The following is a 17,177-nucleotide window of genomic DNA, read 5'->3' on the forward strand; positions in this document are numbered from 1 at the left end:
TGTTATTTTTGCATAAGTGGCTCCAGTGGTTGGAAATGAATGCCTGACTCTGGCTGTGTTAGTGCCGTGCTCTACTCTTTGAGCTACACAGGGAAAGGAATCCTAGAGCAAGGCAGTGTTAGAGCTATGTTGTTTTACTGGAGGTACACCGAAAATGGAACCCACCTTTTAATAATGTTGGTGCTGGGCTTTACACATTAAGCAACACAGGGAAGTGTTGTTAGTGTTAGAAGTGTTAGTGTTATTTAAAACAAATTCATATCACGAAACAATGGCACGTCTAATCAGGGGTTTCCTTGCCCCTCCCCTGCTCTCATGCATCTCTATGGTGACCTAGCTCTTACACACTTGAGCCACTAAAAGACAGCGTTTGTTCAGGTGGTACTACTGGCACCATCCTGCTGCTACTTATCTAGAACTAACAAGTGCGGACTGTAGATATCTAACAATGACCTCCATAACATCCCCATGGCGACAGGCATGCAAAGGCTCAGCTGGAACCGGATGTCCAGTTACTAAGCCATGGAACAGGACTGTGGAAATAAAATGGCTGTCTCTGAAGAAAGTAAAACAAAACAAAACAAGTAATTCCTCTCTAGCAGTGGCTCTGACACCCACACAACACCTTACCTGCATTGTATAAGTGGTTGTTCTAAATTATTACTTGAATATAGTGCTATGAACTCTGTTTACAAAATTCTGTCATCTTTTTGGGAGACATGGTGCTGTCTCATAAGGCTGCTTGGTATGTTCAGTCCATCCACCTGCTGTATCAATTTAACTGACATTGAAATCATATACACATGGAATCTGCTGTTGCTTTTTTTATACTGTATATGCCTTAATTCATATGTTTGGCAATCATGATTAAAGGATGTTTATATAAAGCTTTTTGTCTTCTGGCTGTTGATTGAAAACATATCTTGACAGCTAGCTAGGCCGGGTTAGCTGGTCTTAATATAATAATGATGTGCATTGTGCATAATCCTAATGGTACACATAGTGAAAAGATTATTCATGTAACCTCATGAAACCTCCATTCGTCACTTGATTTGAGTTGTGCCCAGTATGGATAGATTTGTTTGAATTGTAGGCATATTAAATAGATCGCTGCTATTGTTTATACAATATGTTTATTGTTTTTAAACAATCTTTTTCAAGACATATGACAAGACAAACTTTACACAATCATTATACATAATTGTTTGACATAGTTAAGCATAGACAAAACGAGAACCCTATAACTATAGCCTAAGCTTTATCATGGATCGTCCACAAAGTAACAGTTTTTGTATTGACTTGTGCTTTAATTTGTTTGAAATGTACCCATTCTGCATACTGTGAAATAAAAATGTAAATCAATCAATCAATCAAAGGCTTTTAACTTGCCCTGGTATTTTAACTCCGTACCAGCAGATGGCGGTGAAGAAACGTCAGCACTTCCTATTTTAAAAAGAAGTGGGTGGCGCCAAAGCACAACAACAAAGCGGGTGTGTGCAACGGACAGAGAGACTGTACACACTACTACACAACTGATTATTAACTCTAGATCTGAATTAGAGACGTAGATATAAAGTCAACACAAACGTAGACACAAATTACAAGGTTTACAGAAGGCCTCATCAGCCCTTTGCACAAATGTCAACATGGCTTCGAAGACAGACCAACTTCTTATCGTTGTGTCCATTCTTGGGGGTAAGTCATTTAAAGAGATTAATTTGAGTACTGTTGGCCTGATTACAAACTGGTTTACATCATATAAAACTGCGTGCCATATGGAATTACATTTCCACTTACTACGTTTCCTCTTTTAGTTGGCCATAACTCGATATCATGCAAAATCTTAGAACTGAAACATGACTGTCATGATGATTGTCGTGAAGTACGAGCGTCATGAACCATGGCTAGCAAAATCTATTGTTGCAAAATGAAAATTGCTTCTAATGCAAAGGTAGGACCAGGGCTAATGCAAAGTCCCAAAGTAGAGATGTCCCTGCTGTGTGACGTTGTTACTGTAACTGTTTTAGTGCATTCTAAATGCGAAGAGATTTCCACTAACCACAATTGCCAGTATACACGTCCAGTGATTTAAGACAGAGTAGTTCTTTTTAATTTCATAACTCTAAGATTGTACAAAAAACAAGGAACCAAATGGGTAAACAAGTGCAATGCTTTATGATGTCGTGTAATTCTCCAATCTGTTAATAAATACTTCAATCAATCGATTCCATTTGTACAACCTCAGAGACATCGAGTTACAGACCTGTCACCAGCGGGTGACATTTAATTGGACGTAAACTATCTGATCCTAAAACTAGTGACAATAACTTAAGCCTTCATATGCTGAGAATAACTTGCACGGGAATTTAAGCAAAATGCTTAACATGTTTTTAAATAACAAAAATAAATTATATTTTAGCATATTACCGTATTTTATTGTTTGTCTTTAAATGGTGATTAATAGGAGTGATGATGAATTGAATACAAGCAAGCACTGAGGCCTTATTTGGGTTATCCTTTTAGTATTATTTTGTATGGATATGTGCCACCGTGAGGGGAGCTAGCCACTCCTATGCCCAGCTTTGTGTGTCTGTGTGTACCCCATAGGCTAGCAATGATTTGATTGGCTGAGCAATGTGTGTACCCACACAGATACAGAAAGCTATAGCCAGTCTTCTTTTTCTAAATGTTATTTTTGTGGCTTTCGCCTTATTTAATTTTTTATGGAGTGACAGACAGTAGGCTAACAGGAAATGGGGAGAGAGATGGGGGGGGGGTGACATGCAGTGAAGGCCGTCGGGATCGGGAGTCGAACCCGCGGCCACACTGCCAGACTGGATTGCCAGCCATGGTGCCTATAGCCAGGCCTATAGCCTATAGCCTATAGCCAGTTTCTGTGTCTGTGTGTGACACGTAAATGAGGATAAAAAATATTGCCCAGCTTTCCGGGATTGTGTAAACAAACACAAACATCGGCTTGTGATGTTGATCACCCCATCGAGATGATTTGATTGGCTGAGCAAAGTACATACTGCATTGAAGATAAAAGTGAGGGCAGACAATTGAAGACGGAAAGGTGAGGACGCAAATTGTGATTGGCCGGAATGAGATGATGTATGATGATGAGCGCCCCTCACTTCACACAGGTGTCATTTTTTATTTTTTCGGTAAACTGTTAAGTATTCAATCAATCAAAATCAAAATCCAGGTCGCAACTTTCCAAAGAGCCCGCGTCACAGCCTGGTGGTCCAGGCTAAGTTTGACGGGGAGCAGCTCTCCACAGATCCAGTGGAACACAGAGAGCAGCCTCAGTTCTGCACCGAGCTGGCCTGGGAACTGGACCGCAGGACTCTGCACCAGCACAGGTCAGTACTTCTGTCCAATACAAGAACGCTTGCCCCAAAACACCCACGCCCATCCATGATCATTTTGCTCATATTGTGTTGTTGCCCTTGTCATTCCTTCAACATGACCGTTCGGCTCCCAGGCTTCAAAGAACTCCTATCAAACTGCAGTGCTTTGCTGTTGACTCCATCAGCCAGATGAAGGAGAGCATTGGATATATAGTTCTCGATCTGCGGTCCGTTCAGGAAGTCAAACAGGTCCAGTAGACTTATGACAAGGATCTTGTATCAAGGATCAAGTATATTGTCCAAATGTTTATAAAACGTAATCATTTGCTTTACTGCTTTACTGTTATGACAAAAAGTTAGCTGAGCCTGAAGGTAAAACTCTTATCTCCCCATCAATCTTTGTTCCTACTTCCTACTCTCACCTATGGTCATGAAATATTGATCATGATCAAAAGTACGAGTTTGCTGATAAAAGTGGCTGAAATTGGATTTCTACCTCCACAACCTACATTGTTGTTTTTACCCAATATACTGTACATTATGAGTGTGCTTTCAGACTATGTACAAATGTTGGCAGTGATTGAGAGTTCTTGACAAATTAATGTTTGTCTTTATGTCTTTCTCTGTTAGGATCCTAAGTGGTATCCGTTACTGAGCAGTAAATACACCAAACTGAAGCCTGCCATCCTTCTCACTATGCTTCTGGAAAATGACACCAAGCCAGTAGAACCCTCTCCTGATAGGTTCAAAGCCAAGAAAGCCCCGCCCCGCCAAGGTCAGCTGATTTAGTTTCTTCAACTGGTTACTAAATGCCCCACCATCATAGTGCTGGAAAGCAGGCAGAACACACAATGCCATGCACACATTAGTAACTTCCTCCAGGGGGATCCAGAGGCGTTCCAGGGCCAGTTTAGAGATATAATATAATATCATTATTTGTACTGAATCAACCTTTCTATCTCCTCCAGGTTCTCCGGCATTGACTGAGCTTCCAGAGAAGTTGGAGGCAGTTCTGATCAAGGATCAGGGCTACCATCAGGTCGGACCTCCAGAGTACTGTACTGACATGTTTGTTCTGTCTGTCACTGTGGCTTTTGCTACCAAACTGGAACAGGTAGGTACTACAAAACCCAAGCTGAAATATGAAATATAAGCCCTTATAGCTTTCCTCCTAGGTATGACACAATATGTCTGCTTACTGGGCTTAGTCTAGTAATGTTAAAGCTGAAACGAAACCTTTATAATATTGTCAGAATGCAAACTAACATTTCCTGCTGTGTGTGTGTGTGTCCGACTCCCCAGTTGATTCCCAGCACGATGAAACTGTCAGGAGACTCTGATTTCTTCTTTTACTACCGTCTACTGGAAAATGACATCACCAGCGAGCCCTTCCGCAACCTCCTGAACCCCAGCTTTGAACCAGAGCGTGCCTCTGTGCGCATCCGCAGCAGCAAGCAGATCATCCACACCTTCCTGGGACAACAGCCTCGTTTACAGGTAGGCACTTTGTCTTTCTGTGTCTGTCCTGGTTCGTCTCCGTCAATCAGAGTTCTTGCTGTAATAATAGAAACCTATTTCTTTATGCTACCACATTTTAGCACATACCGGTAAGCCATTGTTGGATGTCTCCACAGATCCACCTGTGTTGTGGGAACCACTCGCTAGGCAGCACAGAGGTCTCTCTCTCAGCTCTGACCACTAGCACAGTAGACCTGGACAGCCAGCCAACCACTGTGGAGGGAGCCTTCGTTCTCAAACCTCCTAACAAGACCAGGCAGAAACTACCAGCTCTGCCCGCTGACCTGGAGCCCACTGTAGGAGTAGCTGTTACACTGAGGAGGGAGGAGGTAGCTGCACAGGATTACACACACACACACACACACACACACACACACACACACACACACACACACACACACACACACACACACACACACACTCACTCTATAGATGAGGAGAGGCACTCCCCACAAAACCATTCACACATTCATCAGTGTTTGTGGATTGGTCAATGATAGACTAGCTGAAGCTGACTCTATTTTGTTATTTCTTTTCTCGTCATCTAGTTTGTAGCAAATGAAGAGGGAGCAGGTGGACCACAGTTCCCCTCCCGCCCCTCATCCCATCCACCTTCTGTTCCTCCTCCCAACCCCGCTATCTCCCTTCCCCCTCCTGAGGAGAGACCTCGTACACCCTCCCTGGTCAAACGGACATCTTCTGGCCAGCCTCTGGACTCCCTGTGTTCACCAGCTCCCGCTGCCTCTCCTCCAGCCACCCATCCTCCAGCCTCTCACACAGAGAGCGAGGTGGAGAGTCTCCGGGAGGAGCTCCATGCTGGACAGAGTCAACCCGGACAAGCGGGTAAAGGCTCGTTAAAGGCTCGTACACACTTCGTCCAGTCAGTGACAAATGTTTCTTGACAAGAAATGATGTATTTTCCAATTAAATATTGGTCGCTCAGCTGTTTGATCCCATGCTGTGGCTTTCCTTTTATTGGCTATTGTCTAATCTGGCTAACGTGCTGACTGACTGACTAGACTCTGGGAAGCCATCTTTGGGTTTATCGGCTTATTACACAGATAATTAAGGGACTGTCACCTAAGACATTAAGGCAGTGGTTGGCCATTTCTTATTGAACAAATTCACAATCTACATGTCACCGCTTTCAGCTTTGTGTTTCTTTTTCTGGTATAGCTGGTTTGGGGCATAGCTAATTGATTGATTTGTGTTAAATATTTTAGCACTTTTTATTTTTAAATGTATATTCAGTGATTTTACTCAAAAAACCTTAGGTTTCGTTTTTGGCTGTGGGACCCAGCCTTTCGTCCAATCAGGATAGAGTCAAAAACGAAACCTAAGGTTTTTTGACCCCCAGGGGTTAACTGGGGACAGGGAGGAACTCCTTATATGGCCAGCACACTCTATAGTAGGGAGGATTATCACAACAAAACAAAAAAATAAGTGATATTTGAATTAAGTGAAATCACTGAATATACCTTTAATAAATGTTCTATATTTGGTTCAGTTATCCCTCGACGATGTGATATAGCCCATTCTTTCACTCAGTTATTATCAAATGAAACATTTTCTCTGTCAAAAAATATTGCTTGCTTTAGCCATTTCCATGTTGGTCCAATCACTGATTGGTGTCTACCTCTGCAGCTTCAGAGGTGGAGGTGGGTGTACAGGACCAGGGCCAGGCAGAGATTGTAGCAGCAGAGGGCGGAGTGTCATCTGTCAGTGTGTCCGCTCCTAAAGTGTCCATCCCTGCCTCTGCTCATCACTACTGCTTCTCACTGGACCTCCGCAGCCTGGGTCGTCTGAGCCTCACACACCCTGTCAACGCTATGCTGAGGTACCACAGCACCTAGTTTCTGGATCTGTCCGACCTGAGTAAATTAACATACAGCATTTTCTCTCTCCAAGCGATTCACTTATGCTTACTTACGTTACTTATGCCTATCGCCCAACCTTGGGCATAGGCCACGAACAAGAGCTCTCCAGTCATCACTTCACTTCACAAGAGACAGAAGCATTTGAATGAGACTAAATATACAGAACAATTGTGTCAAGCTCTCAAATAATTTAGTTTAGAACAACTTACCTATTGACTACTTTAAAGAACTATGCACAAATGGGGCATACAAACCCTTTTCTAGAACAAAAAAAAACCAATGGGCTGAATATCTTGTACCTGTAAACGGGTATATATAATCTTCTACCTGTAAACGGGTATATTCTTCTCAAATCTTCCAGCTTCATGAATCTCAGCCATCCTGATATTGATACTGATGTATCAATATCGTAGTGTTGCCGTGTGTTGCAGTTGAAATGCATTCCTCCGTCTGTATTCAGGAGCACTGTGCTGTTTTTCCAGGTACTCATACCAGTTCTTCGGTAGTGCAGCTCCTATAATGACCAACCCTCCAGTGGAGCTCCAGAGAAACATGGAGGTGTTTCTGCCTCAGTCCTACTGTGCCTTTGATTTTGCTGCCCTGCCGCAACAACTACAGGACACGTTCCTCAGGTTTAAGACCACACGACACAGATTATACACAGCATACATACACATTGCCATGGGATGCGATTAGACGCCCATTTTCTGGTCCTTTTGTCTCTCATTCGGTCTCTCTCTCGCTCACATATTCTTTATTCTTTTATTCTTTGATTCTCTTTACTGGGATGGTAAAATAATTAAACGCACACTTCACTAGAACCCGAATTCATGGCACAGTGTTAACCCATTCTGACCGGGCACCCATTTTGGTGTCAGCATCATGTTATGCTTTATCTATTGAAAAATAGCAGATCTACTCTAGGTCTGCTATTTTGGAAAAATCGAAGAGCGACTGACATTTTTAGAATCTGATCTCAGGTCAGAATGGGTTAGGAGTGTGGGTAGGGTAGGGAGGTTCTCCTGTGTCCTCCCTGTGGGGGCTCCTCGCTGGCAGGTGGGCCAGTAGGGCACAACAGCAGTGACAACACACACAATGAATGAATAGTTTTCATATGTGCATATTTCTGTGGTCCAGAGTTCCTGTGCTAGTGGAGGTGTGGCACAGAGACAGCAGCAGCAGAGACCAGCTGATGGGGACAGCCAGTATCCAGCTGTCTGCCCTCCTCAGTACCGACAAGACCAGGTTCCTGGGAGCTACTGGGGAACAGCACTGGAGACAGACTCACACAGACAGAATACCGGTCCTAAAACCACACAGGTATGAAGAACGAAATACTTAACCACTCATATTTATTCATATTATCTACTGACTTATTACCAGCCAATACAATTATGTTTGTATTCCAATTTCCAATTCACTGAAAATCAAGAAACATATGCCATAGAAATACAGTGCTCTTCTTTAATTGTTTATTGTGCAATTTTGTTTGTTATTAATTGTTAACAATGTTCCACATGTTGTCTGTCCACTCAGTCCCAGTGAGAAGGTAGCCGAACTTTTCTACGTCGCCACTCTAGAGGACCTGGGATTGGTCACAGCAAAGGACATCAGTGTCTCTGATTCACTACAGGTCAGAACACCAATTAAATAGAATTATGTATTATATAGCAATATCCATTTGATGTTGGCAAGTAGCGGTTGAATTCCTTTGTCAATGTTTCGTAAAGGTTCTGGTTTTAAACTACATCCATTCCAGTTCACTTGCTCATGTGTTTTGTTTTTATGTTCCTGTACTTGTATGCCAGATCTTGTTTTGCAAACTGCCAGCAAATGATATAGCATCACATGACTCAGCCAGGTTCACAGCACAGCTTCCAGGCATTGTATGAGAAGTTTTATAGTAATCCATCTTACTTGATGTCAATGTCTCTCCAATAAAATGGAACATCCATCCACCACCACAACGGAAGCAACCTCAACAGCCAGCATCAAAACCTGCTGCTGCCCCCAGCTCTGCTCCACAGGACCCTACTCCAGCCAGGGAAACCATGGAGTACCGCACCGCTCTGGAGCTGGAGCTGTGGAAGGAAGAGCAGGAGGACTTGTTCGATGACCAGGTGACGTAGCCTGGCATAGCCAAACTAATATCACTGCATAGATATTGGTCTGGATTTATTTCCTGTACATTTTATGGAGCAGAATTTAAAGTCAGTTTATGCATGTGGACTACCCTTTGTTGCGATAGAGCATCAGTACACTACAGGGCTCGGAGTGCAGTTTTGGTGTTTTGTGACTATCACTTTGGCGCAACCATTGCCACAATGATTATAACCGAGAAAATAATTGATTTGCTTTAATTTTCTGTGTTTGTTCCATAGCTGAAGAAGAAAGAGTTGAGCCATATGCAGGCCTTGGCAGAGGAGTGGAGGAAGAGAGACAGTGAGAGAGAAGCTTTGGTCAGGAAGAAGGTACCTGCACACACACATTCACACATACAAATGATGGCTTTTGTGGTATTCATACGTTTCCTATTGTCTCTCTCAAACGGTTCTCTCTTTTAATAATTTTCTCTGTCTTTCTACAGGAGGTAGAGTATAACCTTCTGGAAGAGCAGTTGCAGAAGACTCTGTGTGACCTGGAGAGGAGAGAAAAACAACTGGCAAATGCTGAGATAGAGGTTTGTGTATAGTGTGCGAGAATGATTAAATGTAGTTTTCTTTCCTTATACAGGTTGTTATTGTTAATGGTATGGTCACATATTATGCTAATTACTCAACTTGCTCAACGTGCAACTTTTAGCAACCAAGCTAAATTTCACCCATTAGGCCTATAGATAATATTTCTATCATAAAAGTTTATACTAATCACCATTTCTGGGTTCATGAAATTTCCAGTAGACTATTATGTGAGTTTGAATTGAAGCAAAACCTTGTGCTTGCTCATGTAATGTCCACTCCCCCCCCACACACACACACACACACACACACACACACACACACACACACACACACACACACACACACACACACACACACACACACACACACACACACACAGACCCAGAGGCTGCAGAAGGATCTTCGGGCTGAACATGAGCTGACCCAGAGAGAGCTGCAGGAGAGCAGCAGGAGGCTGCGACTGGACTCTGACCACCGGGTGGCGCTGGAGAGAGACAAAGTCAGACTGATGGAGGAGGAGAGAGCTAGACTGCTACAACAAGTAGGGAGAGACAGAATACCAGCCCAATGAATGAATTCATCTTTATTTTTTTGTTTTGTCATTAAGACACCAAAAACATAAATAAACTAGAACTGCACTCTGTCGAGTGCATACTTGATTGATTGATTGAAATATTTATTAACAGTTTGTAGAATTTACAGTACATTTTAAGCACAAACTCAATACAAAGACTGTTAACTGTGAGTGGACGACCCAATTAAGCATTACACTTGTTTACAACAGGGTCCACATTGTTCAATTCATCAAAACATTTAGAGACATACAAATAGACACTTCTACGAGCGCGCAAGTACTTTCGACCGCTACAAACTGTCAAATCTCAGTTTCTCTGTGAAGGAACGTTTGAAATGTTGATTAGGTTGAACTATTTGCTACCTACCTACTTTATGCATGTTACGTAATGACTACTTGTGCCTGATATGGCAGTGGTGCCAGATTACATACATGTATACATAAGACCTTTAATTCTCCCAACACGTTTTCTTTGTCCGTATGTCCCAAGCATTCTCTATATATATTGTGTGTGTGTGCTCGCACGCACACGCACACACACACACACACACACACACAGTATTCTCCTCTTTGCATTATAGATTCTTTATGTATGTGTCGTGCACCCGAGGTGCCCAGCCCACATGGACTTATAGGACACACCATACAAATCATTGCTTCAAATATTGCCTAAGTGTACAATGAAATGACTGCATTATATTCTGTTCCATTCTCTAGATAGCAGATGGTGAGTCGAGGTATAAACAACTGGAGAAGGATTCTCTGATGTTACGAGAACAGCAAAACATCCGACCCGAGTTACGGCTACAGTCTGAAATTAACCTTCTGAAACTGGAGAAGGTAAAATGACTAGTATTAAGAACTTCCGATTAACAAAAAATACATCGTTGCATCGTACCAAGTAGGCCAGTGCCCAATGGGCACTGCTCTAGTTAACCCATTCTGACCTGAGATCAGATTCATACGAGGTTTCCGCCGGACACACACTGGTCTGATGAACCCATTCTGACCTGAGATCAGATTCTAAAAATGTCAGTCGCTCTTCGATTTTTCAAAAATAGCAGACCTACAAGCTCGTATCGCGCCACTCGGTGGCGCGATATGAGCTTGTAGATCTGCTATTTTTAAATAGCTAAAGCATAACATGATGCTGACACCAAAATGGGTGCCCGGTCAGAATGGGTTAAGCTAATTGTGCTTGGCTGAGCGGTGCAGCACGCCAGCACCTCAATTGGCCACATGCGGAAGCAGATGAAAACAATGGAGACAGTTACGTAACAGACAAACAATTGTGATATGTCGTGGTAGACATGTTACATAGTTAGTTTTGTCCTTGCCACAATCGACAAGCCTCGGCTGTCTCGTTCACGCGCAACTCATGCTGTCCCTGACAATAGTGATGTACATTAATCATTCACATAAATATCAAACATGATGATAATTATCGGGCACCCAATCATCTGTTAGCAAATCAGGAGGTTTAATTGGATCTTTGAACCCCTCACACTACAGGGTAATCCGGTCAAATATTGTTCTCGTCTGGCTCTTAAGAAAGTAGGAGAAATAGTCAAATGATGTCCTCATCGTTTCAGCTGTGTTTTTTATTGATGTATATGTTGGATCTTCTTAAGGCGGAACTGGAGAGGAAGCTGGAGGCTACCACCAAATCTAAGCTGTACTACAAGCAGCAGTGGGGACGTGCCTTAAAAGAGCTGGCCAGGTTCAAACAGGTATTGCAGTTTACATCAATACACAGCTGTACATGATTGTGTGGTTATTGTGGACAAACATAGTCACGAAAACATTAACCTACATATCTCTGCTGTCGGGAAGAATGTAACGTACAATTTTCAGGAAATGAGAAAAATACATTTTTCAGGAAATTATGAAAACAGTATATTTTGAAAACAAAATACTGCCTCATCAAAGTTGGTGTTGTGACTTTATATATTGTCAATTCAGTATTTAAGTCTGACGTCATTTTGTAGTGCTATGTTACGTCCGGGTCCAAGTGGCACCAGCTCCCGTCCGCATCTCATTGTAAATAGAATATCTAAACGCGTGAATCTTTTTACAATGACGTTATTTTTCAGAAAGTAAGACATTGAGGGTTAAAATGGGTCTTAATGCTTCCAACTCGAGTAGAATTATGAATGTTTTGTACAAGTGTCCATGACAACAAAAATATATGATGTGGAGACAATAAAGACTATTATTATCATTATTATTGAAGGTGGCAACAGTCCATTTGCTCGGTAAAATATTTCAGGGGCATATTTAGAATGTGTGCAGGCTTGAGTATGTTGAATCTAGTTTGCATTAATGAGGATTTAGTTGACACAATAAAAGGCGATAGTATTCCATGTGGGGCAGACGGCCTGTCACAGCCAGATTTGGGAGAACAGCGCAGCTTTGTTGTTGCGAGGAAAACGGTAAAACGAGACTTTCGTGGTTGTTAACTCTATGACACAAAAGTAGGACCCGGAAGTATCTCAGGAGGGGGCGCTCACGTCACAGCTAAAATACTGAATTACTTGCATGAGAGGGGGAGAGGTGGACAGTTTGAGGGTCCAATGGAACTGAGAGGTTTTGTCCAAAGCGCTTTATACTACTTTTCATTGGTCATTACATTTTTTTAACCAACACACAGACATAAAGGGTGTCCAATAGGGGATGCACACACAGATTAGACACACCAACGGACCGACATGCGGAAACAACAGTCGGACATGCGGTCGAACATGCGCTGCTCCCGTGCTTGCGGTTAGGGTTAGGTTAGGATTGGCGGTAGGTTGTCGGTCTAATAACAGTCGGACCAATAGTATGTCTCAACTAAAGCCTGTACCCGTTCAATAGCACTGATTTATGCAATTCTTTTAATCAAAAGTTGTATTTGTTTTTTATATTGCATACAATCATCTCCAACTGTGTAAGGGGGGTGGATAAGACCAGCATACGTTCACCAAGACAACATGCAAATAGACAAATACCCATTTAAAAAAAATTAGGATCTTAAAAATTAAATCATTGTTATATCAGACAGTTAAACCCTTATAGACCCCCATGTCAGGGTTATTAGTGACACATGTCCAATACACAATTGATGTTTTTTGGATCTATTGAATGTGCATTATAGTGTTCATGGAATACAAAAGGTAAGGTAATAAAAGAAAAAAGCAGTAAACGACCTGAATACACCCAAGTCGAGAGGACCGGATAACGGCCATTTACCTAAATAAGAAGAGTCTGTAAAAAAAGGTAATCATTAATCATCTATCCAAAACGTCTCCCTTTGGGCCAACAATGTGGGGAGATTACCCCCTCTATGTGCTGCGAAGCAAAGTGTTGATGGTGAGCCATGGTTTGCTTCAATATAATATTTTGCATGGCATACGTTTTTAAGTTTTGTGTTCAGAGATCCATCATTTGAACACCTTTTTGCATGTCCAGCGGTGCCTTTCCTCACGGACGGGTGTGCATGTACCACATTGGTAAAATTAAGTGGATTTGAGAAGAAGTAGCAGTTGGTAGTGTTGTAGCGTAGTGCACACTGTCCACATTTAGGAAGAGTGAATCCATTTATCGCTGAGAGTTCTTCTGTATGTAAACAAACATAATTCATCCCGGGTTCCAATTGTAAAACAGGCCAATGTTTAATTATTATTTATTTGGTTTGGTTTGCACAAAATATATAGTCAGTAATGAAACGGTCTTGAGGGCTTCAAGGAATCCTCTGATTTGGCAGATTCTTTCCATTTAGCAAAAGAAAAAACACAATAATGGGCAAATAATAATGAGTCAATTCAGAAATTGTGTAAAAACCCGCAATTTTGCCAAGCTCCTCCCAAAAATACAAGTTGATCAGAAGCTTAATTACACAATTTACAAGGGAGAAATCATTCTACAATAAATTCATGGCTTTGGTTTCAGAGGGTTAAAGGAAAAGGTGAACAGCTTCTCCCAAAGTTGTCTACAATACAATTACATACTGTATTTGGTTCCTGTTGGTCGAAGCTAGAATCTTCCCAAAGACAGAATATAGACAATATATTGCAGTGTATGAGACCAATCACTCTGTTAACACTCGCTCAAAGCTAGAAACCGAAGCAACCACACTCATTTTCAGATATTGCAATACATACACATTTTTGTATAGCTGTTAAAAAAAAACAAGTTCACAGAGGATTTTACACATTCACACATAATGTACAATTGACTGAGCTGTCCAAGACTATGGTGACATTTGATGTGAATTGTATTTGATGCTGAATGTTTGCTTGAATGAAGACAGCTTGTGAGTACAGGCCATGTTTTTCCTCTCTGTTAGGGGTCACAGTTCACTGCTCTCAAGGGAATGACACGTCATACAAATATTTCTTCTGTTTATCTTACTCTTATCAAACATACTTCATTTGACCTACTTCAAGTTTTTCTGCAACCAGACGTTTGGGGGGGGGTTCATAAATCAATACTATCCATGTTTTTCTTTTCGTTTTGTCTCCCAGTAGACGGATTTGTTTGAGTCAGAAATGACAAAAACTTTCTTTTAGCCACTCAAACAATCATGCTTTATTTTCTTGAGGGAGAGTGGGCAGTGCAACTCCCCCTTGTATTTTTCCTTTTATAATGTATAAAGGTCAGAAAGAGCGAGAGAGAGGGGGAGAAATAGTGAACATATTGTGAGGAACTCAATGTAAGAATTAAATCCTATACTCAAAGCTCACAATGTGTCACGGACGGTGCGACGCGTTGTGAGCTTGTACATCGGCTATTTTCGTTGTGCGACACGGTGTGAAACCAAGTATAAATCAGGCATTAATCACTCAAACCTCAGCCAGCACGATTGTGTATTTTTGAAATGATAAGATCAGTTTTAAAGTTAAGTTAATGTTGCCCAGTAAAAACATGCACTCACTCAATATTTCGAGCAAGAGCAAGCCACATTCTCTTGACATTGAAGATATTTGTACATTATCCACCATTCAAGATCATTTTACATTATCTACCATAAAAGGTTAGAGTAGAATTCACATAACGTTATTCTCTAATACGATATGCACTATGCATAGTAGTGACACTTTTGGTGACGTTTCACACATTTATGTGACTTTGCAAGCGTCGTTAACCGGCATATAAACACCATGCAAACTTTCAACTTGAAAGCAACAAAATGGAATACATTTGTTGCTTTGAATCCCATTGAATCCCATTAAACCGGGACGGCATCTCTGTCATTTTAGATTTGGACGTTGGTATAAAAAAAACAGATATGCAAGCTATTTATGAACATTTTAGGGGTTCAAGCTATTTTTTAGGGGTACAAGCTATTTTTGAACATTTTAGACAAATCTTGAAAGTGTTGAATAATTTTGAATTACGAAAAAGTGTGAGGACTTAATGGGTTAAAAACTGCAGCTAAAGCGATTCCACCTGACGTGGGCAATATTTTATTCAGTGTAGTAGTTTTTCCTCTTGACGACGTCAGATATCTATTATCTGCTTGCAGGTAGGAGGAGATTCATTGAGCTGGTCCATGTGTCAGTGTTAGGTGAATGTGTCAGTGTTATGTCCATGTGTCAGTGTTAGGTCCATGTGTCAGTGTTAGGTGAATATGTCAGTGTTAGGTCCATGTGTCAGTGTTAGGTGAATATGTCAGTGTTAGGTCCATGTGTCAGTGTTATGTCCATGTGTCAGTGTTAGGTCCATGTGTCAGTGTTAGGTCCATGTGTCAGTGTTATGTCCATGTGTCAGTGTTAGGTCCATGTGTCAGTGTTAGGTCCATGTGTCAGTGTTAGGTCCATGTGTCAGTGTTAGGTCCATGTGTCAGTGTTATGTCCATGTGTCAGTGTTAGGTCCATGTGTCAGTGTTAGGTCCATGTGTCAGTGTTAGGTCCATGTGTCAGTGTTAGGTCCATGTTTCAGTGTTAGGTCCATGTGTCAGTGTTAGGTCCATGTGTCAGTGTTGGGTCCATGTGTCAGTGTTAGGTCCATGTTTCAGTGTTAGGTCCATGTGTCAGTGTTAGGTGAATATGTCAGTGTTAGGTCCATGTTTCAGTGTTAGGTCCATGTGTCAGTGTTAGGTCCATGTTTCAGTGTTAGGTCCATGTGTCAGTGTTAGGTCCATGTGTCAGTGTTAGGTCCATGTTTCAGTGTTAGGTCCATGTGTCAGTGTTGGGTCCATGTGTCAGTGTTATGTCCATGTGTCAGTGTTGGGTCCATGTGTCAGTGTTAGGTCCATGTGTCAGTGTTATGTCCATGTGTCAGTGTTGGGTCCATGTGTCAGTGTTAGGTCCATGTGTCAGTGTTATGTCCATGTGTCAGTGTTGGGTCCATGTGTCAGTGTTGGGTCCATGTGTCAGTGTTGGGTCCATGTGTCAGTGTTAGGTCCATGTGTCAGTGTTAGGTCCATGTGTCAGTGTTAGGTCCATGTGTCAGTGTTATGTCCATGTGTCAGTGTTGGGTCCATGTGTCAGTGTTGGGTCCATGTGTCAGTGTTGGGTCCATGTGTCAGTGTTAGGTCCATGTGTCAGTGTTAGGTCCATGTGTCAGTGTTAGGTCCATGTGTCAGTGTTAGGTCCATGTGTCAGTGTTAGGTCCATGTGTCAGTGTTATGTCCATGTGTCAGTGTTAGGTCCATGTGTCAGTGTTATGTCCATGTGTCAGTGTTAGGTCCATGTGTCAGTGTTAGGTGAATGTGTCAGTGTTAGGTCCATGTGTCAGTGTTAGGTCCATGTGTCAGTGTTAGGTCCATGTGTCAGTGTTAGGTCCATGTGTCAGTGTTAGGTCCATGTGTCAGTGTTAGGTCCATGTGTCAGTGTTAGGTCCATGTGTCAGTGTTAGGTGAATGTGTCAGTGTTAGGTCCATGTGTCAGTGTTAGGTCCATGTGTCAGTGTTATGTCCATGTGTCAGTGTTAGGTCCATGTGTCAGTGTTAGGTCCATGTGTCAGTGTTATGTCCATGTGTCAGTGTTAGGTCCATGTGTCAGTGTTAGGTCCATGTGTCAGTGTTATGTCCATGTGTCAGTGTTAGGTCCATGTTTCAGTGTTAGGTCCATGTGTCAGTGTTATGTCCATGTGTCCATGTGTCAGTGTTATGTCCATGTGTCAGTGTTATGTCCATGTGTCAGTGTTAGGTCCATGTGTCAGTGTTAGGTCCATGTGTCAGTGTTAGGTC

At 42.0% G+C, this 17,177-nt stretch overlaps 1 protein-coding gene across 2 annotated transcripts in view; it reads left to right on the forward strand.

The window, feature by feature from the left end:
• Positions 1-1,502: 1,502 nt before the first annotated feature.
• cep120 (centrosomal protein 120) overlaps positions 1,503-17,177 on the forward strand; it is a 23,997-nt gene continuing 8,322 nt past the window's right edge. The window contains exons 1-18 of one of the 2 annotated variants that reach the window (XM_083784997.1): positions 1,503-1,695; positions 3,209-3,365; positions 3,488-3,602; positions 3,984-4,128; positions 4,322-4,467; positions 4,656-4,850; positions 4,988-5,200; positions 5,420-5,714; positions 6,516-6,708; positions 7,231-7,380; positions 7,886-8,068; positions 8,285-8,381; positions 8,722-8,868; positions 9,130-9,219; positions 9,336-9,428; positions 9,809-9,970; positions 10,721-10,843; positions 11,635-11,733. In XM_083784997.1, the coding sequence (XP_083641123.1) occupies positions 1,647-1,695; positions 3,209-3,365; positions 3,488-3,602; positions 3,984-4,128; positions 4,322-4,467; positions 4,656-4,850; positions 4,988-5,200; positions 5,420-5,714; positions 6,516-6,708; positions 7,231-7,380; positions 7,886-8,068; positions 8,285-8,381; positions 8,722-8,868; positions 9,130-9,219; positions 9,336-9,428; positions 9,809-9,970; positions 10,721-10,843; positions 11,635-11,733 (2,652 nt within the window). In that variant the 5' untranslated portion in view covers positions 1,503-1,646. The remainder of the gene's footprint in view (positions 1,696-3,208; positions 3,366-3,487; positions 3,603-3,983; positions 4,129-4,321; positions 4,468-4,655; positions 4,851-4,987; positions 5,201-5,419; positions 5,715-6,515; positions 6,709-7,230; positions 7,381-7,885; positions 8,069-8,284; positions 8,382-8,721; positions 8,869-9,129; positions 9,220-9,335; positions 9,429-9,808; positions 9,971-10,720; positions 10,844-11,634; positions 11,734-17,177) is intronic. The other variant, XM_083784998.1, reaches the window with a different exon arrangement.

This window comes from Protomyctophum parallelum (genome assembly GCF_964188405.1).
Source record: "Protomyctophum parallelum genome assembly, chromosome: 15".
NCBI lineage: Eukaryota > Metazoa > Chordata > Actinopteri > Myctophiformes > Myctophidae > Protomyctophum > Protomyctophum parallelum.